The 27,067-nt window shown below is 42.9% G+C and overlaps 1 protein-coding gene across 1 annotated transcript; it reads right to left on the bottom strand.

Moving 5' to 3' along the window:
• Positions 1-504: 504 nt before the first annotated feature.
• Positions 505-27,067, bottom strand: LOC126527080 (alpha-1,6-mannosyl-glycoprotein 2-beta-N-acetylglucosaminyltransferase-like). The gene is made up of 10 exons (XM_055068548.2): positions 26,416-27,067; positions 24,591-24,680; positions 23,671-23,880; positions 18,492-18,589; positions 18,047-18,146; positions 13,094-13,224; positions 10,867-10,942; positions 8,507-8,596; positions 3,283-3,407; positions 505-1,263 (listed from the first exon to the last, which is right to left on the bottom strand). Exons 1-10 carry the CDS (start codon positions 26,740-26,742, stop codon positions 1,056-1,058), a joined length of 1,455 nt encoding a protein of 484 aa, XP_054924523.1. The 5' UTR covers positions 26,743-27,067; the 3' UTR covers positions 505-1,055.

The raw sequence follows: 27,067 nt of genomic DNA, 5'->3' as shown, positions 1-27,067 counted from the left end.
AAACGACGGTGGACAAAGAAAGAACACACAAACACAGGGCGCCCTGTGTGTGTGTGTTTTCTTCGTCGACCGTCGTTTTAGCGCCTTCGCTTCAGATCATTTTACATCCATGTAATGAAGGGGAAAGAAGGCAGAATGGCTGAGAGATAAAACCACTGATTACTACTCTATGGGACCTGAGTTTTAATCCAATTTGGGCACTTTTCTTTTCAAAATAAATATCTCGCAAAGCACGTTGGAATTCCTGCGACGGACGCCGGGGGATATCAAAATGACTAGGGAAGTGGGCCGTCGATAACAGCTATCGCTGCAAGAGGAAACAAATCTGGTACGTAGATTTTGTGGCAGTTTACATGGCCTCATTTTGCGGGTGAAACGGAAATTTTTGTAATTTCTAAAGCTTAACGTTGTAGCAGACAAAGAAGTAACGAAGACAACGCAACAGACGCGTGCTTCGCTCCTTCTATCAGCTCCTATCAGCCGTGTCGACGGTTATGCTTTTTATTGAAATATTTTTCCTCGTATGGTGAGGGCATGCATATTTTTCGGTATATCAACCAGTTTCCGAAATAACGCAATCTTGCGCTGTTCCCTGCAAGAGTGCGCGCAGAAACAAGATGTAAAAGACACCACGCGAAATATTTATGACGCAGGGAACGATATTGTTTAGAAACAAACCAGAAGTTAAAACGAAGCGATAAGAAGTATGTGCATAACAAAACAATCGTCCCGTTTTACGACAGAGCTGTGTCTTCCTTGTGCTCAGACGATGAGATCATGCTCATATAAAAAAAAAGAAGCCATGTCCTCAGTATTTACCCCAATGTCCAAAAGGATGGTTACGATACCACATGTTGAATATGGGAGGTCATACGATTGTGATATCGATAACTCATGACCATGATGTTCATTCGAACGTATGAAAAAGAATGAAAATGAATATGATCGTATGTGGTTCTATGTAAGACTTCACATGATCACAGCGAATTATTGGATATGGGGGTCATGAGACTTATGACTGTTCTTTTTTTTTTAAGTTAGGGTTGGATGGGTGCCTAAGATCCCCACAGCGTCATCTTGACGCAGAGCTGGTGATCTCGGACGTCGGCCCATCCTCCGCTGATTTTGGGCAGCCTGACGACGCGTGGCTTGATGGGTCGCAGATGGCGGATGTGCTCGGACCCAAAGCCTTCCTTGGGAATCACCAGGCGAGCCTTGCGGAGCAGCACCTCTCGACACTGTTTGGGACGACGGTGCACACCACTGCGACACGCGCGCAAGGTTACGTCACGTTAAAACAGTTACGTGCGGGCAACGTCGTCTAACTCTCAATTTATTTTCGTCGTTAGGTTTCTACATTTGAGAATCAAACGTAACCTGATATAAGGTGCACTGATGTTCTGCACTGCTTTTCGTCATCCGTATTGGGTTGCGGTACATACTAAATTTGAATGAATGAATGAATGATCAGTACATATTTTCGCACGTTTACAAAAACATTGTTGCAATAAGACCTGGGCCGTTAGCACCACGTGACCCTTAGCAATACTGTCAGTTCTCGGCGCATCAATTAATAGAAAGCATCATCGCTACTCGGGTTTAAAAGTAATGCGAATTCAAATTTTTAGGTTCTAACAAAATAAACAAAATTGTCATTCCACAGAAGAAAAAAAAAGGACCAACAAATGACAAAACACATACACTACTATATACATTATTCGTTCCCTTCCTTTTTGTACCTGCTTATGCTTTGTAGTCGCGTATGCATTGTTCTTTCTCACGTACTGTTCTTTTTGTTCCAGAATACTTGCAGCATTTATTACTTGTCTTTATAATGTATACGTGTCAACTGCGCTGTACTGCGTATGCAGACGGGGCCTGTCAAGATGGTTTCCGTAAGTTCTTTTCCTGTGAAACACAGCTCTTATCATTTACTAACGATCTCTTTGCAATTTCTGATCTAGGTACCCACATTGACTGCGTATTTCTTGATTTGGCCAAAGCCTTTGACTTTGTGACCCATGATTTACTTCTGCTTAAGCTGACTGAACTTAACTTGGACGTAAATGTACTCGAGTGGATAAAAAATTTTCTTTCTAACAGGACTCAGTTTCTAAACACTAATAACTGTAATTCTAGGTTTTCTAACGTACCAGCAGGTGTTCCTCAAGGGTCAGTCCTGGGTCCACTTCTCTCTCTAATCTATATTAACGATCTTCCGAACTGCGTTCTTTCCTCTTCCATAAAGCTTTTCGCGGATGACTGTGTTCTTTACCGTAAAATTACTAATCCTTCAGATTCCCAAGAGCTGCAGGACGACCTTAACCGCGTAATTGAGTGGTGTTCTAATTGGTGCATGCAACTAAATTCATATAAATGCAAGGCCATGCGTATATCTCGTAACACTGCCACACACACGTACTTTATTAATGGTGCACCTGTGACGTCAGTTACCTCTTACAAGTACCTCGACCTTCAAATATCAAATAACCTTTCTTGGCACTCGCATATTGACTATGTTACTAAAAACGCTAATCGCATGCTTGGTTACTTGCGCCGTAATTTTAGCTGTGCCCCTTCTTCCCTGAAGCTAACTCTTTATAAAACTTTAGTTCGCTCCAAATTGGAATATGCTTCAGCCATTTGGGATCCGACTCAGTCTTCATTAGTTTCTGCTCTTGAAAGTATTCAAAACCGCGGTGCACGCTTTGTCTTATCTAATTATTCTCGCTATGCAAGTATCTCTTCAATGAAACGAACTCTTAACTTACCTGATCTTTCGTCACGCCGCAAATCTTCCCGTCTCTCCCTTTTTCACAAAGTTTTTCACTTGAACCCCCCTTTAAAAGAAACCCTTCTTGCCCCTGCGTTTTATATTTCGGCCCGCACTGACCACAGCCTTAAAATCGGGGTGCCCTTGTGCCGGACAAACCGGTACACGGACTGGAATCGCCTTCCGGCATCAATCGCACTCATCACCCACCCTACTAACTTCAAGACCGCCGTTCAGCAGGCCTTTTGTTAATATTTTTTGTTGATACTTTTTGTTTGTATTTTTACTGTATTACTTCTTGTTTTGACTCCACTCCTTTCTGTAACGCCTTCGGGCGTTGAAAGTACGTGAAATAAATAAATAAATAAATAAATAAATAAATAAATAAATAAATAAATAAATAAATAAATAAATAAATAAACTGTAGAAGTGAGGATTGTGTGCAACATTTGCGTACAATGGAGGGACATTGTTCATCCACGGTTTAAGGGAACGCGCAATGCACTCACCACTCTCCAATGTGGAAGACCCTGCTGACCCTCAAGCTGACGGTCAGGCTGCCGGCAGGGAGACACTTGTTCGCCACCGCAGTCAGCGTCAGGTCCCAGTTGTAGTCGTCGTGCATGCAGAATTCCTGCGCATGGGTGGGAGGGGACCAGGAGGGGTATGGACAGTGCGGCTGGACTGAGCGCTTCCGACTGTTAGATATTTTATTTATTTGCTCTAGTTACCCGTAAATGTCCTCCGGTTGAGGTATTACATAGGGGTTTGGTACAAACAAAGGTATAGCACTGTGAATACGGTTCCAAGCAAACGAGAATTCACAAATTAACAGTGCAGGCCTATAAAAAATTAGGTACAAAGTTCGGTAACGAATAAAGTACAGAGCAAGAGTCTAAAGCACAGCACATTGAATAAAAGTGCAAAATACAATTAAACATATAGAAGAGCGAACTAGTTATTTAATACATACTGGGAGAAGAACGAACCAGTGGAGTAATAATCAGGGGTGGTTGCCTATACGTTATCGTGAATGAAGTTTGCTGATGTTAGTTTCTGCAGCGATGTGCAATGACAACTGGTTCCAATCTTTATTGTGCTCGGTATGAAAGATTCAGCGTAGTGTCTTGAGCGGCACGTTATCTGTTTTACTTTATTAGGATAGTCCCGGCGAGAAAAAAAATATAGCTGCTAGTTGCAGAAAAGCTCGTCATGCAGGCATGTGTGATGATAAAGTTTATGGAAAAATGATAAGCGAGCATACTTACGACGAGGCTAAAGCTCTTGCAAATGAGCGCTATTCACTAGAGAAAGGTGAGCACTAGAGAAAGGTGAGTATTCAGAGTAGCTGAAGTGAACAGTACGGTTTTTAAGGTCTTAAGGATCTATAAGGATCCAGTGTCTATAAGGATCCCAAATGGCAGATGCATATTCAATTTTAGGTCGGCTTAACGTGGTGTAAGCAAGTTTACGAAATTGAATACGGGCTTGCCTCATGTTAAGTTTAATACGGCTGAGAGAACGATTAGCGGAAGCAAGGGTTGCTTTAATGTGGTAATCGCATGATAATTTGTATTGTAAATAAAGGGCCAAGCTACTTGTACGTTGATGTCAGTTCAAGAGAGCTATCGTTTAATTTGTAAGACAATGTTACACGGAAAACCCGATTAGTAAATGACATATAGGCTTTGTTTTACTATGGTTAAGTGGCATTAGCGGAGATGAGCACCTTGAACTTATCGTGTTCAGGTCGGATTGTAATGTCAACTGGTCGGTGCCGCACTGCAGGATACGTTACTATACAGAGTGCCCCAGCTATCATGCACCAAGATTTAAGAATATGCAAATGCCACGTAACTGGACAGAACCAAGATAATGTTATTTGTCGTCGCTTGGAAATAGTCAGATTACTTTTTGCATACCGTCTAATTATATAATTACTCATTAATTTATCAACTTCTGAACTATTATAATTAGATGAAAATTGTAGAGCAACATGAAAAACTCCGACACAGCTTTTTGTTGCTCAATACGTGCTACATAAAACTTTTTTCCGAGTGCGAAAGAAGCCCGCGAATGCACGCAAAATTGTCGCGTGACTGGCCGCTTGAGGCACGCAGGACAGAACGTTAGCGTTCTTCCTGTGTGCTTTTCGCTGTCGTCCGTTGTTTTTTCGCGCTAGTTAACGATGTCTCACGTCTGTAATAAGCACCAAGTAGCCCAAATGTAAGTTATTAGTAAGCATAGATGACAGGTCGTCGTTAAAAAAATGGCGTTGGGTGGTTCTGAACAACAACTGATACTCTTTATCGCATGCTTTGTAATGCTTCCGCGAATCAGAAAGTTGGTGCTTGTCTGACTGCCAGTATAATCTTTTTTCTTATTAAGGCGCCGTAGTTTAAGTATAAATCATGGCACACTTTGGCGCTTTTCTATGTGTGGATAGTACTGGTATGAACTTATCGAGTAGATTGGTTAAGACCTACTAGATTTTTAAATAACATTAAAAAATCATTAAGTAAATTCCAGTTTTTGTCAACAGTGCGCGTTAGATGTCCAGTGAGGAAACTGTCGGAAAAACGAGAGAGTTCAGAATTGGGTCCAGTAATCCGGAAACAAAGGCGCCAGTGCAAAATATCCTAAACCTGCCGCGGTGGCTTAGCGGCTGTGCTGTTGCGCTGCCTAAGCACGAGGTCGCGGGATCAAATCCTGGCCGCGGCTGCCGCATTTCGACGGGGGCGAAATGCAAGAACGTCTGTGTCATGTGCACCAGCTGGGGGCACGTTAAACATCCCCCGGTGGTCAAATTAATCCGGAGTCCCTAACTACGGCGTGCCTCAATCAAATGGTGGTTTTAGCATGTAAAACCCCAGAATTCAATTCAAAATATCGTAAGCCAGCTTTTCCACACATCCTGCCCTAACACAGGTGGCTCCATTGCCGCTATTTTCACCGATAAAGCGGAGACATACGTTTCGAAAGCTTGGAAGAAGCTGGGTATGGAAAGCTGCAGGAAGGATGTAACCAGTCCCCATGTAGACCCTTATAAAAAGAAGCTTTAGCGCGGGGTCAATTCCCATACCGCCTATTCAAATACACGTAAAACGTAGAATAGCTTTTATGATACAACTCCAAGACCAATGTAAATGAAACTTCTTGCATTTGAGAGGAAAAGATATTCTAGTGACTGCAGGAAGTAATATTTTGAATAATGGTCCGAAAGGTTTTACAAAAATCGTCGGAAATTGGTTTCAAATGAATAGGAGCACAAATACAACTCCGTAACTCTGCAACAAAAACCTATATTGCAGTTCTGTAAACGGTATCCGTTCGATCATCTAAAGCGGACCAATTTCATTTATGAATTTACCTCCTACGAGAACCTTTTACAATCTTCACAAAAGAAGTCCTACTCACGTATTAGTGGTCTTCAGTATATAATTTTTGTCTGCTTTAGACGTATTATAGGTGCAGCTTACATAATTGTAATATCGCTTTTTATTGGTCAGTTGCAAAGTTATAAACTTGATAGTTCCGTTTTTCGAAATTTTGAAATTATCGAACAATTCTTGTAAAAAGAAATACGATGATTTAAATAAAGAATATACTCGTTGCAGACACTAGATTTTAAAATTTTCTTTCAGATGAACAAACCTCGTGAAATTTGGTGCAATGGTAGCCAAGAAAAACGATGTCTCCTTTCCCTTATATTTTGATAGGAGCCCCTAGCTAAATTTTACTCTTAATATTTAGGCCATGGTCCGCCATCTTGTTTAGGTGAGCCAAGGTGTGTAAAGAAGCGCACTTGCGGGCTTTGTATATTGTATGCTGTTCCAGCTTTGACAATGCAAGGAGACAAAAGCTTCAACTGGGGGAACAATTGCTCTGTTTTCACTCATGTTTCCTGTTCACGCAGCACCAAATGACCGCAACACTTTAGATGCTCTAACAGATGTAGTTTACAAATCTTCAGTCTCCCTTTTTGGTGCAGAATTAACGAACTTGTAAATTTCATTTTCAATGCTTTTTTGCATTATCAAATATTGGCATTTTTTTCTAAAGCACATGAGGTCATAAACAATGTTACTTGGTACAGTTGCTAAAATTAAATTTATTTCTCTATTGCAACAAGTTTCATTCAACTCGGTTGAGCGATTGTTTCATGGGAGCACTTCTGCATTTTGCATGTGTTTGAAAAGAGAACATTGGAGTTCGCCCCAAGCTAAAGGTTCCTCTTAAGATGACTGCGTTAAAATAAAACGTGGTGGAAAGCTGGAGATACAAGTGCGGTAACGTTTTTGCGTCTGAAGTGGAAGTGAATAGCATCCTGTAGATGGCGCCACGTCATGTTTGCATTTTTTGGGCCCCTGATGAGGCACACGCGGTAGTGGTGGCCGTTTCACATCTGATGCGGCCAAGCCGTTTTTTTCGTCGCTTCAGGAACTCGACCCTGATTTATTTTATGCCTGTACGGACGCATTGATGTAATACAGATTGAAGAAATCTTTGGTCAGCTAGCTGATTACATGGAGGATTAATCTTTACCTGTGTCTGAACGAGGTAATGCGTACCCGTATACCTATGGATAAAGTTATCTAACAGAGCTAGTTACATCACTTTTGAGCCACCCTTATTTTGTCCCAGTGTAGTATGGCAAACCTGCGGTTCGCGTCATTCAATCGGTAGACAGGTTCGTTCTTTCTCTGTTGCTAATTTTTCCGGATGCCATGTCGGCTAACTAGAAGGATAAGCAGAAGCTTGATGTGGGCGAGTTGGTTTTGCATACTTGATGAAAAGAGCGCTACGAAGACGCGGACTAAAAGAAGAACATGTACGACGGACAAGGCGCTACTTCCAACTAAATCTTTTTTTGAAGAAACAGGACTTTAAATAGATGCAACCAAGAATGGCACATCGTGATGGAGGTCGTGATGTCACGATGGGCCATTCTTGGTTGCATCTATTTAAAGTCCCGTTTCTTCAAAAAAAAAAAAAACACATTTAGTTGGAAGTCGCGCCTTGTCCGTCGTACATGTTGTTCTTTTATTCGGCGTCTTCGTCGAGCTCTTTTCATCAAGTAGAAGGATAAGAGGTGAACACCGGGCGAGCCTTCGGTGCCTTTCAGGAGGCGTGCGGCTATAGTTCTTGTTCTTGGTTGGCTGACGCGATATATTGCTTCGGTTACAATGTACGGTGGTAATGTGACGTAGTAGATGGTCAGTAATTGTTACACGACACGTCACTCAGCTGTGACGCGTTGCATTTTCTTTGTGTCTGACACCTGGAGGCTCTGGTCACAAGCCTGGCTCCTGAATACCGAGTGTTGCCCTGCACGTCTAATAGTCTAACAACAGAGTTCGTACTCGAAAGCCAAGAAATTCTCTCCAGAAAACCAAGTGAAAGGGTCACACTGACCAGATTAATTTTTGGGTAATTCTAATCGCGATTCAGTCATCGAACGTCGATCGTAAAGAAAAGCTGGCTATCTTCTTACTAAATTTAGAATAAAGACCATGTGAGGTTGGCGCAAAAAAAAAAAAAAAAAAAAGCGAAATGCAAAAAAAAAGAAAAAAAAAGGATTGCGTGAAGTGTCCGTTGTATGCATGTGCAACAACGACACGAGACTAGAAAGTCACTTTGCATCGATCAAATACGGGATCTCAAGGCGGCTGTGTTTGCAAGGTGCGCTCGGAGAGAGAGAGAGAGAGAGAGAGAGAGAGAGAGAGGACTGACGCTGAAGCATGCCCGGATGTCCTTCCACAAGTCACGTGTCATGATGATGCCGAGATTGTTGGTGCTCTTGTTCCAGGGACGGATTTCCACCTGCGTAGGACCAAACTAATTTAACTGCTGGCAGTTACTTGCAGCGGCACTCAGTTTCAAAACTATGTGTCACCAGAGTGGAAGGTATCGGCTGGCGTCGCACAATCATGAACGCGATAATATTGGCACGCGTGCCTACGCCACACGTCTGCTGGCGTCAAATCGTTGTCTTCTCAGCCCGTAATGGAGCATCGCGTGCCAGAGCGCAAGTATACCTCAACTAAAAAAAAAGAAATACAGGAAACAAAAACAAAAGCGACATAAAAACAAAACGAAAACGCGTGTTTGGCCTACTCACAAGTCACCGCAGAGTAATTATACCTTATCTCTAAGGGATAACAACGTGGCTTGACGCACTCTAAACATGACACGAATCTGGACTCAGTAACGGTAACGGTCTGATTAGTGTTAAGGCGGTCACACTGAAACGGATGGAAAAATGGGAGGTCGACAGTGGCTGGTCTGCGGGGCTACACAAGTTGACGTGTACGCTTGCCCGCGACCCACTGCGGTGGCTTAACGGCTATGGTGTAGTGCTGCTAAGCACTAGGTTGTGGGATCGAATTCCGGCCGCGGCGGCGGCCGCATTTCGATGGGGGCGAAATGCAAAAACGCCCGTGGTCCCGTGCATCGAGGTACGTTGAAGTTCCCCTGGTTGTCAAATTAAACCGGAGTCCGCCACTACGGCGTGCCTCATAATGAAATCGTGGTTTTGGCACGTAAAACTACAGAATCCAATTCGCTTGCCCGAGCTTTGTGCGACACTATATTAAATACAGCTTCACCTCAACAAAAACAACGCGTAATCTAACATCATGGCTGGGCGGATATGGGCATCACTCGGGCATTGTTTGGATGTTTTATGCCCAGTAAAGATGACAGTTGTGCGACTAACCTCCGCATATGTTTGCATCCCGTTAGTTGCCGGTTAAGACATCGTACATTGCTTCTAATGTTCTTTCGGTAGGGACGTACGAATATTCGAGATGTCGAATGCGAATTCAATAAACTTTGATATTCCATTCGTGTTCGGTTAAAGAATTTGCTCTTTGAAGTTGTCAAATATTTGTTTCTGTTCGAAGACGAAGGATAAGAATTCTTATTGGAGTCTACAGGGAGAAAGCCAGATGTCTGTTTCGAGTGACTTTGATAAAATAGCCACGATTTCTTCGCATAAGGCACCTGTTTCATAGCGAACGCATTCAGTAGTTCACTTCTGCTCAGTAATTTCTAGCCATTTAATAAAAATGCCTCTCCTTTACGCAATCCATACAAATTTATTTCTCGGTTTTGGCAAAAAAATTATCATCTGGGCAATCTCACCATGTCTACATCAATTAAAAACAGCCGGTTTTGAGAACAAAATATGGGTACAAAAGCAGGTGAAGATTCAACTGGGAAGCGGGGAATGTTGGGCGGGTTGGCAAAGTTACATGGTGTTTGAGATAGCTAGGATAAGAATGATATACACTTATATTACATGTATGCTTCTGAGTAAATGTTGGTTTGAAGTCAGCGCATGTTACGTCTACCTTTGTGCTCGTCTTTTTTGGGCGCCGTTTTACAGTCACCCTGCACAGATGAAGAGAGACACAATCGAAAAGTTCCAGCTATTGTGTCTCTCTTTACTTGTTTGTGTCCCCTGGCTTGTGCGCAAAGCCTTACGTCATGCATTACAGATACCAACTCGCTCAAACCAGTAACTTAATTACCCTTAAAAACGACTGCGCACTGTTCTAGTGCTACACTTCGTTCCTTCAGCATATGTTGACGTGCTGCTCCCGTGTTTCATTGCGGTCATTGTCATGGTGCCCCAGATGCGATCACCGCTCAGTTTTTTCTCGTTTAGCAACTTCCCTTTTCACCAGAAGCCCAGGTGTGAATGCAATTACATGTACCAATTAAAGTAAATAGGCCTGAGATTGTTTTTTAATGAAATGGTAGCCCGCAGCCTCATTAGTTCACATTTGTTTAGAAACGAGCACATTAAAAAGAATATTGCGTAACGAATCTAGGATTTTGGGATAGCAGGCTCTGGCGCAGCCTACCTACCCATGCTTCTGCAACTGAAAAAAAAAATCATCTTTAGTATTGGACTCCATATTTGAATGTCATTTTTATGGAATATTCGCATCCGATTCAAGTAAGAAATTTTTGCTATTGGGACACACCTACAACAAAGTAAAACGACTGTAGCAGCGTCGCTATCGGTCGCACCAAAGAGCGCGCCAAATGAGAGGCAGAACAACAACAACAACAACAACACTTACGGCGTCAGTGAGTGGCTTTTTGACATTGTAGTCGTTGTTTCCCACCATGCAAAGGCACGTGCTTGTTCCGCAAAGGCTGCAGAAAATTTATTTGGGCGTTTATGTTATGAATGCGGCCAGCTAGAGGTTGACAAGAATCGGGCTCTCAAAATGGGAGGCCTTCGGATACACTTTGCAGCAAAGTTGTAAATATTCGGGGCGTGTAAGGGCACCTAGTCTCAAATTTTCCAGTGGAACAAGTATTCTTTTAATCGTTTCCCCGGCACTTCTGAAACCTAACGTCTCCTCTGTTGTGTCCTATAGAAGTTGCCATTAAATTTGGTTTTCAATTCAATTCAAATCAGTCTTTTATTTTTCTTTCTGGTGAAAGAAAGGAGCCACCACAAAGAGCGACTACACTCGGCGACTTGACGAGGTGGCTGCTCCCGCCAAATGGGAGCAACAGATAGTTTCGCGATGGTGTTAACGGAATTGGCATGCGTAGAATATCAAGCCCACTTTGATGCGCTGCTATGTAACCATTGTCGCTTGAGAACTTGGGTCACTGGGTATGTGTGGTCATACTTGGTCAACACCTCAGGATAGGTATGTACCAGAATAGGCAAACCGAACAAGAGCATTCAGCGGCACTGGGTTATTTATGTGCCACTGAATAAGTGTACTATTAGGCAACTTGTGTCAATGAGTATGGACTACTGGGCATGTGCCATGCCTGGAAGATGTCCCATGCCTGGCAAAGGTCCCAGAATGGTTCCAGTAGACAAGCAGGACAGCGGCATTCATTAGCCCTAGGTTATGTGCCACTGAATATGTGCCCCAATAAATGAATTCGGCATGTGCCCAGTCTTGGTCAATGCCTCAGAATGGCTATGTACTCGAATAGACAACCAGGGCAATAGGCAAGAAATGAAGTCAACAAAAGCAGCCGATTGTGAAAGAATTATCGAAGGGAACAAACTGGGACTTCAGCGTGCATTGAGTGAGTAAGTGCTGAGCTATGGAGAAGGGAAGAGGTCGCCAACAGAAAATTCGAGAAGCCGGCTGCAGTGAAGTGTGTAAAAATACACTCCATATGCGTCATCATGTACAAACATTTCCGCCATTAGCGTTTAGTTTTGCATACAAATTTACATTTAACATTCGCGCTAACATCAAAGAAAGGTTTGCTTAACACAGATTTCCACATAGGCGTGGGATCCGTGCTATTGGTAATGAACCCGCAGCGATGAAAATTTTAGGATGACCACTACAAATTATAAAAACATGCATCTTCAGCAATGGATTTCCTGAATGCTAATCGTATTAGCGTCACTAGCCATCGTGGGAGGGGTTCTGTCGGAATTTTTTGCTGTTTACCATGAATCCCTACCAGCTTAACTTCGTCTTATTAAAATTTCAAGAATATTTTTTTTTTTGCTTTTACGTAAGTAATTGGGAGTGTTTGAGGATTTCGGTTTTAATTCGTGCTTTTCTTTATTATCATTGCTATAAATGCATCTCTCTTTACATATACAGAGAGTAAAATTTGGTTGCATTTCTTGCTGCACTTGTTAGTGATGAATGCGGAAGTGCTGTCGATACACTAGGCAAATCCTTCCATAGAGATGAGCCAGTGCAATCTGCCGCAAAGCTGCACTTCTTCAGACATGCCACATAGGGAAATTGGCTCATGCCATGCTTATACATACGTTCCCTTTAACAATGAACTTACCAACGCATAACGCAATTACTTCAGAGGCGGCTGGCGGTCGCCACTTGTCCCTTAATACAGGCTGACACGCACTGCAGCTATATATTACATCCAGCAACTTAGTGGCGGCTAAACCCCATGTTTTTAGAGCCTTCCTCAACTTGACACGTGCACTCAACTAAAGAAAGCAGATGACCACGCCGCCCCGTGACCTGAAGTGGTCATTGCCGCGTTTTGTTTTTGCTAGTTGCTTCACATTTTCACCAACCAGGTGCTCTCGGTGGCTACTCGAATGCACAGGAGTCAAGGTTGTGTTTCACAAGCAAATCATCGCCACAGAAACCAAAAAGCGTGGTTACGTGACCTCCCAGATTGCAGTATAGGGCGCCGGTGCGACTTCGGATGCCACAGTTATTGAAGCGCATTATGTTCTTCGGTCGAGCCACTGGACAGCTCGTAATAGAGGCCTCTTTGGGGATACGGTGGTCAGAGCCCGCTCCCTAGTGACACGTCTCCATTTGATGAGGGGCTACTCACGCGTGCCTGTTTGCGAGGAGTAACCTGACGGCGTCGATGTAGTCCGGGGCCACGTAGTAGTCTTCCTCCAGCAGCATGATGGGGCCCTCGTGGCTGCGCGTGAGGTTCAGGCTCTCCATTACGACGTTGATCTGCGTATATTCGTTGTGGTACGTTTTGCACCACAGAACATCTCAAGAGGACGTGCATTTGATCATGCCATGCTGGACTGTGGTTCTGGACTTCTGGCTGAAATTGTAATCGGATTTCTCGCTTGTCCCTGAATGCGACGTATGATCGATTAATGGGTTACCGTCATTTCTGCGCATTGATATGTCGACAATTAGATTAAATTGCATTATTAACCACTGGACGGCAGCTTCAATGCCAGGTCACCGACACCAGTGAGGTTGAGATGGATGCGCGTCGTACGGTGTTTACCAACGAGGCGCTCTATTGTTGGTCGTCGCTGGCTGTAAAGAAATTTGTCATTCGAATCGCTGCATTCTTATCTACAAAACAGCATGTGCCCCCGTAACCTCGCTGCAGCCATGAACCGCATGTGGTCATATGAGGTCACACGATTTTTTTTTATCTAGGATGTCATAGGACTTATGCCAATATTTCACTTTTAGGGTCTGGAGCGCACGTATTTTTGCTCAAAACGGATATCCTTAGCGTGTGCCAGCGAAAAAAAAAAAAGAAATGCCTCCGAGGGCGCTTGCGCGTGGTAACTTAACGATGGGTAAATTTGCCCATGACAATACGTCGCCACCCAGTAGTGCCGAGTGACGAAGGAGTGACACTGGGGCGAAACGTTTTACCCGGATGTAAACTTAGTTATGGCTAATGTGTATATTAAAAAAACCCAATTTCCCATAATTTGACCTCATAACATGCAATGAACATCCAGTGAAGAACCTGTAACAAACTATAATTTAGTCGCGGGTGAAAAAACAAAAGCAAAACACAGCCGATCGAAAAGCAAATAATCGCGGGCATTATATCGCCTATTACTTAATCTTGGTGTATATATATATATATATATATATATATATATATATATATATATATATAGTTAATCTTTTAACCAATCAGTTACCTCACCGGATCGGAAGAAATTACGAAGCTTATAGTGGATATAATGTAGTGACAGACAATCAAAAGCCGGTGATATATATATATATATATATATATATATATATGTCACTACATTAAATCCACTACAAGCTTCGTAATTTCTTCCGATCCGGTGAGGTAACTGATTGGTTAAAAGATTAACTTACTAATAGCTACCAGTTTCTTGATTTCAAAGGAGAGACGTTCGATCTCGAAGGGATGGTATCGGGAGTGCCCCAGGGCACATTCCTGGCACGTTTTTTTTCTAATCTATATTGATGATTTAGCTAATGAAAATAACGCTTCCGTACGTATGTTTGCAGATGACTGCGTAATTTATAAGGAAGTTATTAACTACAATGACCACGTTTCACTTGTAAAATCTATTGAGGAGGTTGCAGAGTGGGTCCGAACATGGCAGGTGGAACTTAACCGCGGGAAGACTGTTTGCACGACATATACTAGAAAGAAAGCGGCTCATATTCTCTTATAAATTCCGGCACAGAGAAGTACGGAGGGTTGAGGTATACAAGTAACTTGGCGCTATTATTTCATCTGACTATTAACTAATAAGTTCATTCAGTCCTGTCTCTTCCGATCGTTCAACGCAAAACACGTTCAACGCAAAATATTACAATGCGTTTTCAGCAAGTATAGTCGTCACAATTTACCCACAGAACTTCTGAGAAGAGCAGGTATATCAGCAATTGGGCACTAGAACAATGTTCCTACGTCTCCAAGCTTATCTTTCCTCAATGTATTTCATACCTTCGACCTCTAGAAACACAAGAACCAAACACAGCAAGCATCCTACAGAAAATAAATTTAATAGCGATTCTTTCCGATCGGACAGGCCTGTAAGGGTGTGGAAAAGGCTGTAATGAAGTGGAACTTACTCCCACATGTCCTTGCGAATAGTGCCTCTTTAAATTGTTTTCTTTCTGGCATTGTCAATACTATTTAGTATTCTACTAATCGTGACATTGGCTTGCCATAGTTTGTTACTTTTTTTCTTTGCATGGCGGTTTACTATGTGGAGTGGCTGAGTTTATTTACAAAGCCATTTCAACATATGAAATCATCGTACTATCTACATGCCTCGGATTATTCCTTGTAGTATGTTCAAGCTATTCTTGCCTTTGAAATCTGTTATCAGGCCTCACAATTAATGTGTCGCTATGTATTATGGTAATGTTATTTTCGTTTTTCTTTCCTGTAATCAGATTTTGAGTTTTGTTGAACATTGTGAACAAAAATTATATATGTTACCTCTTTCAATGTCCCGATTCCTGCCAGAGCTTACAAATACTAGAGTAGTATGTTTAAATAATCTTCGGACCTTTTAAGAGGAAGCTTTAGCTCGGGTCCAACTCCGATGCCGCGTATTAAAAAATATGCAACACGCAGAAACGCTTTTCTGAGACATTCACTGGGCCGATTTTAATGAAGTTTGTTACATTTGCGAGAGAAAGCTAAATTCTAGTGACTGTTGGAAGCAGAATTTCGATTTAGAGCCTGAATTCTGTTAAAAGAATTTTCAAAAATTCGAAAGTGCGAAAAAGATAGAAGCACGAAGTTTACAAATTAAGAGCTGCGTATCAAGAACAGATGTTGCGGTTCTGTAAATGGAATCCAGAAGATCATTCAAATTGGAAAAATTCGATATGTCAATTTGTATCTTACGTGAATTCGTTACGCTGTGCACGAGGGGTCTGCAAAAGCTGTATTTCCATGTAACGAAAATGTTTTACATTCATATGTAGCAAATTTATTTTCTCCACTTTGGATGCGCTATTAGATGCAATTCACAGAATTAGGATATCATTTTTCATTGCCGAGTTCAGAGTTGCAAATTTCATAGTTTCGTTTTCAGAAAATTTGCGATTTTAGCAATTTTTAATAAAAGATTGAAAGCTTAAATCAAAAATTCAAAACCAGCAGTCACTAGATTTCAAGTTTTTCTTTTAAATGCGACAAACCTCGTCAAATTGGTGAGGTGCTTGTCAAGAAAAACGAATTGTCCTTTTACGTGTATTGACATAGGAGCACCCGAGCTAAAGATTCCTATTAATATAGGATAACAAAGAAATCGTTTTCTTGGCAACCACTGCACCAATTTCGATGAGGTTTGTTGCATATGAAAGAAAAGTTAAATTATAATTATTGTAGCATGCAGTTACTTTATTTAGACCGTCATCTTGAAGTACTGATGAATATTTCAAAACTGAACATAACTCATGCAGTATGTTTTCCACTCTCTAACTCTGCAATTAAACAGAAACGATGTCACAATTTTATTAACTGCACCTAATAATGCGCCGAAAGCTGAAAAATTTGTTGTATTATACGCTGCTCCTAAATGTACCCTTCAATTGTGAGTAAGACTTCTTTCAAAACCATCGCAAACATTGCAACAGGTTCACGTAAGCTGCAAATTCATACGCTGCTCTGAAATATACCCTTAAATTGTGAGTAAGACTTCTTTTCAAAACCATCGCAAACCTTGCAACAGGTTCACGTAAGCTGTAAATTCATGAATCAAGTTTGCACGCTTTAGATGCTCTAACAGATGCAGTTTAAAAAACTGTGATATCGTTTTTCGGTGCAGAGCAACGAATTTGTAAACATTCTTCTTATATATTCTTAAGCTGACGAATTTTAGGTAATTTTTGCGCAATATTCGATGCCTAAATTGTTGTTCTGCTTCTGGAGTATTAGAATTTAGATTTATTACTTGAATACAACAAATTTCATTCAAATCAGTTTAGCGGTTGTCTATTAACACATTTCTGCGTCTTCCATGTATTTGCGCAAATAAGTCGTATTTCTGTGTGTGTGTGTGTGTGTGTGTGTTTGTGTGTGTGTGTGTGTGTGTGTGTGTGTGTGTGTGTGTGTGTGTGTGTGTGTGTGTGTGTGTGTGTGTGTGTGTGTGTGTGTGTGTGTGTGTGTGTGTGTGTGTGTGTGTGTGTGTGTGTGTGTGTGTGTGTGTGTGTGTGTGTGTGTGTGTGTGTGTGTGTGTGTGTGTGTGTGTGTGTGTGTGTGTGTGTGTGTGTGTGTGTGTGTTTGTGTGTGTGGAGGGGGAGGGGGCGAGCTGAGGCTTCCTCTTAAAGGGACACTAAAGCGAAACAATAAATTAGTTCGGACTAATGAAGCATTGTTTGAGAACCCTGCAGGCAGTCATTTCAAAAAAATAGATTATTAGATGAGAAAATGAAGGTCCAAGTATCACTATTTGAATGTCGCGCCGGAACCCCAGCGCCGGTACGCCAGCGTGACGTCAGGGATTCCAAAGTATGTTTTCGCATTTGGGCCGCGCTGGCTGAATAAAGGTTCCCGAAACTTGCCATGTTTAATATTTGGTACCTTTAGAACAATCTGTACCGGTATATACAATTAGTAGGCCCTAGAAAATGCCATCAAAATCCAAGACGTCACAGCCCCCAGGTGCGGGAACTTAAGTAGGCGTTGCCACCGGTATTTCGTTCTTGCGTTTTTTCTGGCTTACCAAACGTCTTATCGTTGTAAGAGTGGTACTTTTGGTGTTGTAGAACGGTAATTTACTGATGCAGAAAAAATCGTTGTTCACTTTAGTGTCCCTTTAAGCCACCGCGGTGGCCAGCTACTAGGGGCTAGCGAATATTAGAAAGTTCAAATGCATACCAAGTATACTGTTCAACTCGAATTCGAATTGGGTTCAATGCGCTGGTATTCAAACTTTCCGACAAAACAATATCTCCAGCGTCCCACCACGTCCATTCGTTCGGCGAATACACTTATTACACGAACTTTGAAGCTGTATATACTTTGTGGGATACTTCTTTCTTCCTTATCGCCACGCAAGTGGGACGTACTCACCTTCCACCACCAGTGATGCTTAATCTGGGTGAACTTGCTCTCCCTGTAGTGGCCATACTGGTCGGGATAATCGGCGTTGTTGCATTTTATCTTACGAGCCCTGTAGAGAGTAAATATCAAGCACACACTACGTGAAACAAAGACAAAACACAGACATAGAACACACAAATATAAAGTATAAAGGAAACATAAGGTATTGGGTTCGATAATTCCACGCCAAACTTTCTTTAATACGGCATCTGTATTAGATTCGACAACAGATTTCACTATTCGAACAAATCTACAATAAGGAAATTGAAAACTTTGATACCCGATTATACCAGGCAAATGAGCTTTGACGTTTCACGAAAAACACGGTATGCGGAGATTTCCGGAATAATGCAAATAAAAAATAAAAAAATAAGAAAAACATAATCTCGCCGCTGCAGTCACTGCGGGCACTTACTGTTCGAAATGGATATTCCTCGGACAGTCGTTCGGGTGGACGCCTGGAAACTCGTGCGGGTAAATTTGAGTGGAATAGGGAAAGAATATCTGCATCACCTGCAAAGCGCAATTGAAAGCCATGTTCTTTAATGGCACATTTTTCGATTTTTGTTTTTGTTTTCCTAAAATACGAACCGTATGGATATCTCTCAGCTCGATCAGCCAAGCGGCTGCTTGCGAGCCACCCCGCTCGAGTTCTTTTTTTTTTTCTTTTCTTTATGAATACCGTAATTCTTCGAACATATCCGACAAAATATAGGTGTTATAATAGCTGTTTTGCGGCTGTGCAGGAGAGCTACAATAAGGAGGGCTCATTGTGCAATTTCTTGAAAAAAAAAAACAGCGCTAATGGACGAGACCACAAGAAAAGAAAAGAATGGACAGACATGGCGCTGACAGCGCCGTGTCTTTCTATTGTTTTCTTTTCTTGTGGTCCCCCTTCCGTCAGCGCTGCCTTTTCAAGATGAGGAATTGTTAACTCGTAGAATTAATGACCTTGTTGAACTGCACTGCGTAAAGTTCTGTTTTGGCTGGGCAAGTGGTCACCGAGCGTGCGCAGCAAAAAATTAATCTTTACGAGCGACGCGCAAGGTTTTATCAACGAAAGCGCTCATTTATCTTGGGATCCAAAAGTGGAACTACCGCACAGAGTGGCTGCAATGTGCACTGCAGAAAATGTGGCATACGTGATCATTTAAACGGGATGCTTTGTGCGCTTTACTGTAATATATGGAGTGATTTACGGTAATATAAGGAGTGATCATTTTTTAAGTTTCACGGAAGTAAAAAAAATTGCCTGTGGCAGACAGCATGATTCTTGTCCTTGAACGGGATTATTCGAATAAGCGTACATTACTAGCTGGAGAAATCAAAAGGCATATTCAGCTATTTAACGAAAGCTCATCAGTTAGCATCTTCATTGCTTTACGGTACAAATTACAATTTACGAATTGTAGCCAGTGAGATTGCAAGGCGTATCCACTTGAAATGAATCTCCAGGAAGATACCAGTTTTATATATTATTTACCAATATACATGGACGCTTCACTTACTTTTGGGCTTCAATCCGTAAAAGAGTGTTTTGTTAAAGAAGGAAGTGGAACAACAGTGTATTTTTAGGTGAGGTTGATGGTGCATGTCTCCAGACTGGTGTTATTCTGGAAATGCATGCGTATCGGGTACGCCTTGCGGACTCTCCGTCTACAATTCGTAAATTGCAATACGGGCCATCAAGTAATGAATGAAGAAGTTAGTTATTAAATTTTCGATAATGAGTTTAATGTGTTTCGATATTTATTGCAAGTTATGTCCACCTTATTGAATACTCCAGTCCATGGACTAGAACTATGTTATCTGCAATAGGCGAGTTTCAAAAATTACATAAAACTTAAAAATGACCACCCCGCAGATTTTAGGCTTATTAGAACGCCCGTTACCATCTACAGAATAACGCGTTACCAGAGACGATGCCGGAGTTGTAGAATATGGTAGCTCCATATTGTGGCGCAGGGTTTAAGAGGAAGCTTTAGCTCGGGTGCGCCTATCTAAATACACGTAGAAGGAGAATTCGTTTTTCTCGGAAACCACTGGACCAAATTGGACGAGGTTTGTTGCATTTAAAAGAAAGCTTAAAATATAGTGACTGCTGGTTTCGAATTTTCGATTTAGGTAGCCAATTTTTTACTAAAAATTGGCAAAAATTGAAAATTTTTAAAAAGCGGAATTACCAATTTTACAACTCTCTAACTCAGCAAAAAGAAATGATATCACAATTATGTGAATGGCATCTGACAGTACATCTAAAGCGGACAAAATTGATATGTTACACATGAATCTAAAAAAATTCTGTAATATGAAAATATAGCTTTTGTAGAATCCTTGTACACAACGTAACAAATTCACGTAAGATATAAATTAACATATCTAATTTGTCCGCTTTGATTGATCTAATGGATTCCGTTCACAGAACCGCGGTATCTGTTCTTGATGCAGATCTATTAACTTATGAACTTTGTGCGTCCATTTTTTCGTACTTTCGAGTTTCAGACAGTTTTTTCACAAAATTCAAGCCCTAAATCGAAATTTCGCTTCACCAGTCACTATATTTTAACTTTCTCTCTCAAATGCAACAAACTTCATTAAAATCGGTACAGTAGTTATCTCAAAAAAGCGTTTTTGCTTTTACGTGTATTTTAATAGACCGCGTCGGAGTTGGGCCCGAGCTAAAGCTTCCTTTTAACCAGCGAGTGTATATTATGCTTAGTCGCTGGTGTAAGGCGCCGGCAGTGACAAGATTGCGAACACATGCCCCCTTTTTTTTTCCTTCGGCGAGAACAACCACGAAACAGAAAAATTTTCTTATAATTTCTAACAGTGTAATTACGGTCCACATGAATGTAGCTAAAGTTAGAAAAGTTGAAAACTATGAGCCGATTTCAGTCTTTTCTTTATAGGAGATTCCAGAAAAGCATTTACTTTTCACTGTGAGTACCCGCTGTGGTGGCTTAGCGGTTATTGCGCTGCGCTGATAAGGGCAATGTCGTGGGACCAAATGCCGGCCGCGTGTGCTGCAATTTGGTCGGGACCAAACGCAAGAACGTTCATGTACGCGCATTGGGTAATCGTAAAAGATCACCAAGAGGTCAGGATTAATCCGAAAGCCCCCACAACAACCTGTCTCATAATCAGATCATGATTTTGGCGCGTAAAACCCGGGAATTTTTTTTGCACTATGACTACAGCTTCTTAAATGTGCATGGCATCATGTCTTAATCCGACTACGGCTTCCTTTGTGGTAAAGGCAAACAGTCATTGCTAGATTTCTTAAATGCGTTAAATCTGACTTTTGAGCACAACGTAGTCTGTACGCTGTTCCTCGATATCAACAATGCCTTCGAGCTTGTTCGCCCTAGCTATATTTTATTAAATTGTTAAGTGTTTGGGCCTCCTTCTGGCGTAAAGGAACATTCTGTAAGACAAACAGCAATTCGTTGCTCTTGGCCAAGGTCGCACTAACCTCTTAGCGATAACAGCTGGTTTATGCATCTCGAGGTTCTATATTGAGTGCCGTATTATTTAACGTTTTATTGCGGTAGAAATAATATGGACACTCCAAGCGCATTCATATTGCCGACGTCGGCGTCGCCGTGAGGTTTCATGTAAAGTCCAAGGCGATGAAATCGTCGCCGCGTGCCGTATGCGGCATGTGCGGATAAAAGCTTGCGAGGGTGAGCCGGCGATCGGGGCTCAATCTCGCGCACGAAAGGAGGGAAAGTGAGGAACAAGCGCGCCGTCTTTCGTCACGCGCAAGGCTCCGGGGTGAGGGTAAGGAGGGGTGGGGGGCATTTTCGTTTCGGGGCGGCCCGTACGCCCGCGCGCGCCTTCCTGGGCCGCTGTATCTTGAAAGCCGTCTTCGACGGGTACAGAGTCCGCCGCGCGCTGTGCTTTCGCGGCTTAGTTCGCGTTGATGCGAGCGGCAGCACGAAGGTCAATTCGCTCGCTGTTGCTGCCGCGTTTCCTCACTGCAGCGTCTTGAGAGCGAGTTTCTGCGGTCATCAAGTGAGATGTGTTCATGTTTACTTGTCTGCGAGTGACACCATGCTTGCTAATTTAGTTAGTATGTCTATGTTTACAACTTTACAAGACCGATAAAACTACTATCGTTACTTAGTAGAGTTGTCCACTAATTTGATATGGCAATCGATGCTTCGCCTTTCGGGCGAAACTTCGACTTTTTTTATAAACAATATCTCCATGGCTGTTTCGGTTTCATTGTTCCAGTAGGCCGATGACACTGTCATGCTATCGCAATCGAGGCGTCATTCAGATGCGATTTCTGCACTGCACGAAGCATCCGAGAGAGATGGATTGGCTTTATGTTAACCTAATCAATGTACACATGACTAAAACCAATATCATTTGTTACCCCCCGTAGCTGCTCAGTGGCTATGGTGTTGGACTGCTGAGCACGAGGTCGCGGGATCGAATCCCGGCCACGGCGGCCGCATTTCGATGGGGGCGAAATGCGAAAACACCCATCTACTTAGATTTAGGTGCACGTTAAAGAACCCAAGGTGGTCAAAATTTCCGGAGTCCTCCACTACGGCGTGCCTCATAATCAGAAAGTGACTTTGGCACGTAAAATCCTATAACTTATTTTTTATTTAACATCATTTGTTTTCATTATCCATAGAAATGGGTTATTCTAGACCGTCTGCACCTACATAGATCGTTAAAGAAGCACGAGCTGTACATAAACGAAAGAGGCACTTATATGTAAACAGACACTACAACACAGACAACACGTAAACACATACACGCACAACACAGCGTCTGTGTATATGTGCCTTTTTCTTTTTCGTCCGTGTCCAGTTAGCGCTCTTTAGGTTCCTATGAACTACTAACGTGCGCAAGCTGCCGCTTTGGTGAATCTACTGAGATGTCATTGTTTCTCACGTAGATGCAAAGCTTTTAAACGCACTCAGTCTGTAAAATACCTCGGCTTACATTTTGATAGTGATTTCGCGTGGCACTAACATTTAGGTTATACCTGTCAAAAGCTTCGATCAGTGTCTTGTCTCTTATTTTTGTTTGTACGAGTGAGTGAGGGGAGTTTAAAGAGAAAAGAGAATATCATTGAACACAATAACCGCTTGTAGCACCTAAATGTCGATCGAAACGTCACAGGAGACCGTTATCAATGCTGTTGTTCCTTGGATTGATATTCCACGTCTCCGCTATCCCATTAGCGGGACCGTGTTATCATGATAGGAACAAGCAGGTGGAAAGAGTCAGCATTAGAGAGCTTTAGTTTACGTTCAGTAAATTACTTACTGTAAATTACGATAAATTAGCGCTTGTCCTGTCTCGACTTGTCCTTCGTCCTTACTACGCTATGTTACTTTCATTACGGTGAATAACGAACATGCTGAAACTTATTCCCTTCTGAGGTAAATTACTGCTAGCGACGACACACTACGGCGGGGCATTTGACTATAGTATCTATTAAAATGATAGTTGTGGAACTGAACAATAGGCTTTATGACGATCAGGTCGCTCACTTCGCGAACATTGAGCTCACGTTACTTCAGCAGCCTGAAACCTGCGTGCCAGGCTATCGACAGGGAGTACAGGCGTACCCTGCAGAAGGTCACCGTCCTTGGCAGGTGGAGCATGTGCGTGTCGTAGTGGTCGTGGCTGAACACGAGCAACGCGCGTTCGATACCCCGCACTTGGGACAGGCTGTGCAGCAGGTACTGCAGGTAGCGCCACCTGTTGTGAACCTGCACAACTATGACCGGGTCCGAGGGCTCCAGGGTGGCGCCGAACTTCTCCTCGTGGTGCACCTGCTGCGCTCCCAATCAATCAATCAATCAATCAATCAATCAATCAATCAATCAATCAATCAATCAATCAATCAATCAATCAATCAATCAATCAATCAATCAATCAATCAATCAATCAATCAATCAATCAATGAACGAGTAAACTTATTACATCCAGAATCTGTCCATCGGTGAGCAGAGCTGAGCTGAACGGGTTCTACTTTGAAGCCGATTTTAACAGCCAGGTACATAAATTATTGGCATGCTGCTGTAGTTAGTTTGAATTCTTGCGTTGATTCTAGGCGATAATTCAGGCCTCGAATGTGTGAAAGAAAACTGAGAAACTGATCATTGTTTCTTCGAATTGGCCTGGCTCATTACTTCTTCCGCCTGCTAGGTCCCTCTCATAAGTGTAATTAAGCAGGCCAAGAAACACTTCTTGTGGAGTTGTCTAATACTGCGCTCATCAAGGCACCACTACCTGTCTAAAGCAGGGCTACAACCAAGCGGCTGACCCGAGTGCCATCTGTGGACCTATGGCTCACGGTATAAATTCCAGCTGGGCTTCAATGAACATAATTATACCTGTACGTATAGCGTGCTTCACTCGTTTTTTGCAGCAGAGCAATCTTTCAAATAAGAAAAAGAAGTCCACGACACATTTCTGGTGAGTCGCCAGCTTATTAGGCAGTGGATGTGCTATTATACTCGCCGCAGCATAGGTTTCCGCTTACCTGCCTCTTGTTGAGGTTGAACGCGAAGATCCGCAAATCCTCCACGTTCACCTGAGCGACTACCTGTTCCGTCACCGGCTCAAGTGGTATCTGCGCAGACGAGCAACAGGAGACAAACGGCACATACTTTTAGTAGTGGGTTAATATTCTAATACGAACCGAATTTGCTTTTCAATTCGTACGCGGCTCGAGAATTCACTACAGAAATTATCCAACAGTAATTTTTGTCCGAATATAAGAGATAATAACATTTGCTGGGATCTCGGGGAAGAAAGGCCAATACAGATAAAGAGTGTTGGGAGTTATTCTGCTCAGTAGAGTTATACGGTTGTCGCACAAAGGGACCAATTCCTCAGCGAGCATGCCCTTGGCAGATAACATCTGCTCAATAAGTTCCCGTCACTTAATAAGAATACCTCGTGCTGGCGTCACGCGTATAAACGGATCTCTTCTCCACGTGTTCATGACGTTCGCAGAAGAGCATCGTTTGCCTGCACGAAGGCTTAGCGTGAATACAAATGGTGCCTCTTGATAAGCGCGCGAATAACCACAGTAGTAGAACGCGCCACTCGAGAGCTTTTCACCTGTAGCCGTCTTGCTACGAACGCTTTTCGCGTGATTACTGGACTCGCTCTGATTCACTCTTCGAGGAGGGACGCTTTGCATGCGAGCGTTAGGATCACGCGCACAGGCGCCTTAGCTGAAGTGCACGTTTGTTGCTGTGGCCCCGCTAGAAATGGAGCAATGGGTGGTACAAGTCATATGTCGAGCAGTCACTTCATCCGCATTGCAAAGGGAATGACTTTAGCAATATTGGTACACGGGGCAGATGTCAGAATTTCGAAAGGCCTTCCGGAAAAGGACCGCTATTTTGTAGCGATGGCGTTTTTCATGCTAATGCCTTTTCGCGCTTTTAACATTCGTGACTCGTCGCATTCGACACTACGCACAGGGTGGAGTGTCACTCTGACCACTTAGGAATGCCAAAAGCGCAAAATGTCACACTCAAAGCATAGCGGCGGTAGAAAACATTGCCAACCACCCTATGTCGTGCGGGAAGTATTATGGTATAGATAGGTTGTTAAAGCACATATATAGGACTAAGTAAGGTGTACCTAGGACGCCCTTTACGATTAAAGCTATAAGGTCAAAGCCATTTAAGATGCGGAGGATGAAAAGTGTGGAGAAACACGAATATGCAAAAGTGCATGCCCTTTCCCTCGAATGGTGCAACAAATGTTGCTCATGCTGCACCTGCACCTGCTGATTAAACGTGCTGAGCGCCTGTTCATATCTCCCCTTTGCCTTTTGACCACCCGTTCTTAGTTTCCAAAACTCATTCACCACAGCCCTCCAATGCAACAGAGAAGTGAGTAAACATTTTAGCAACAACAATCACATTTGTAGCGATGACACTTTCTGGAGGGCGAAGACAAGCCACCTCGACCTACTCAAACCGTCGTGAGAGTGACAGCCATAAGCGACGCCTTTTACACCTATTCTGCGCGTGCCGATCGCTCGTCGTTGCAGCGTTCATTTAGTAGCGTGCGATGACCGCGTCGCAGTTACGACAAAATGCATTCCCTGCGGTGCAACGGAAAAGCACAGATCATGACAGGTAATGTCACAAAGCGACAAACGGGCTACAAGAAACGTCCATCTAGATGACCGCGGAAACCACATGACGCGCATTTCGGCTAGGAGAGAGAGATAGGGAAATAAATTGGTGCGATTAGTGCGCGGCACAAAATATAGGCGCGCGGACGCCTTAAGTAGGCGCTAAAAGCGTCCCATGCAGTTGCCGCTTTATACTCTTTCTGCTCGCCTGCTGGAAAGCGCCATTAGACGACTGTGGAGAGCCCTTGATGGCGGCAGCCACTTGCTGTCCGCCCCAGGGCACCGTTCTGCCTGTTACCGGTGTGGCTCCGCCGCGCGACCAGTAGTCGCTGAAGGTGTAGAACAGGAACACCAGGAAGCAGAGACAGCCAGTGAACAAGGAGGGCCGCTGCCGCAGGCGCAGAAGAATCCTCTTGATCCACATTGTTCTTCCGTCAGCGACGCCGCTCGAAGCACGCGTCTTCCAATCGAACGTTCTTCTTCCTCTTCTTTCCTGTGCGATGCACCCGCAGGAAGGGTCGCTCCTATAGATCATTCTTACACGACTTTATTTAAATAATTGGGAGAGTGTACCGTTGGAATAGTTGAGTTGACATTCGTTAAGTGGGGTAAAGTGATAAATAGAGCATAATTAAAAAAACATTCCGGCAGAAGCCATCTCACCATGAATGTCAAGGTGAATGCGCTTAGCACTCAAGCAATGTAGCGACACGCCACATTGCCGTCGCCGCAGAAGACCGTTATGCATGAGGCGTTTGTGCTGCAGCCTAGCTCCTCTCTCGCTCTTCCCACTGAACACGCTGCGCCATGTAGCAGAGATGCCGCGAAGTACGCGTGTGACGCTTATATATATATATAGA

Source organism: Dermacentor andersoni, chromosome 9 (assembly GCF_023375885.2).
Source record: "Dermacentor andersoni chromosome 9, qqDerAnde1_hic_scaffold, whole genome shotgun sequence".
Taxonomy (NCBI): domain Eukaryota; kingdom Metazoa; phylum Arthropoda; class Arachnida; order Ixodida; family Ixodidae; genus Dermacentor; species Dermacentor andersoni.
The sequence above is the reverse complement of the archived record's forward strand: the minus strand, read 5'-3'. Positions and strand labels throughout refer to the sequence as shown.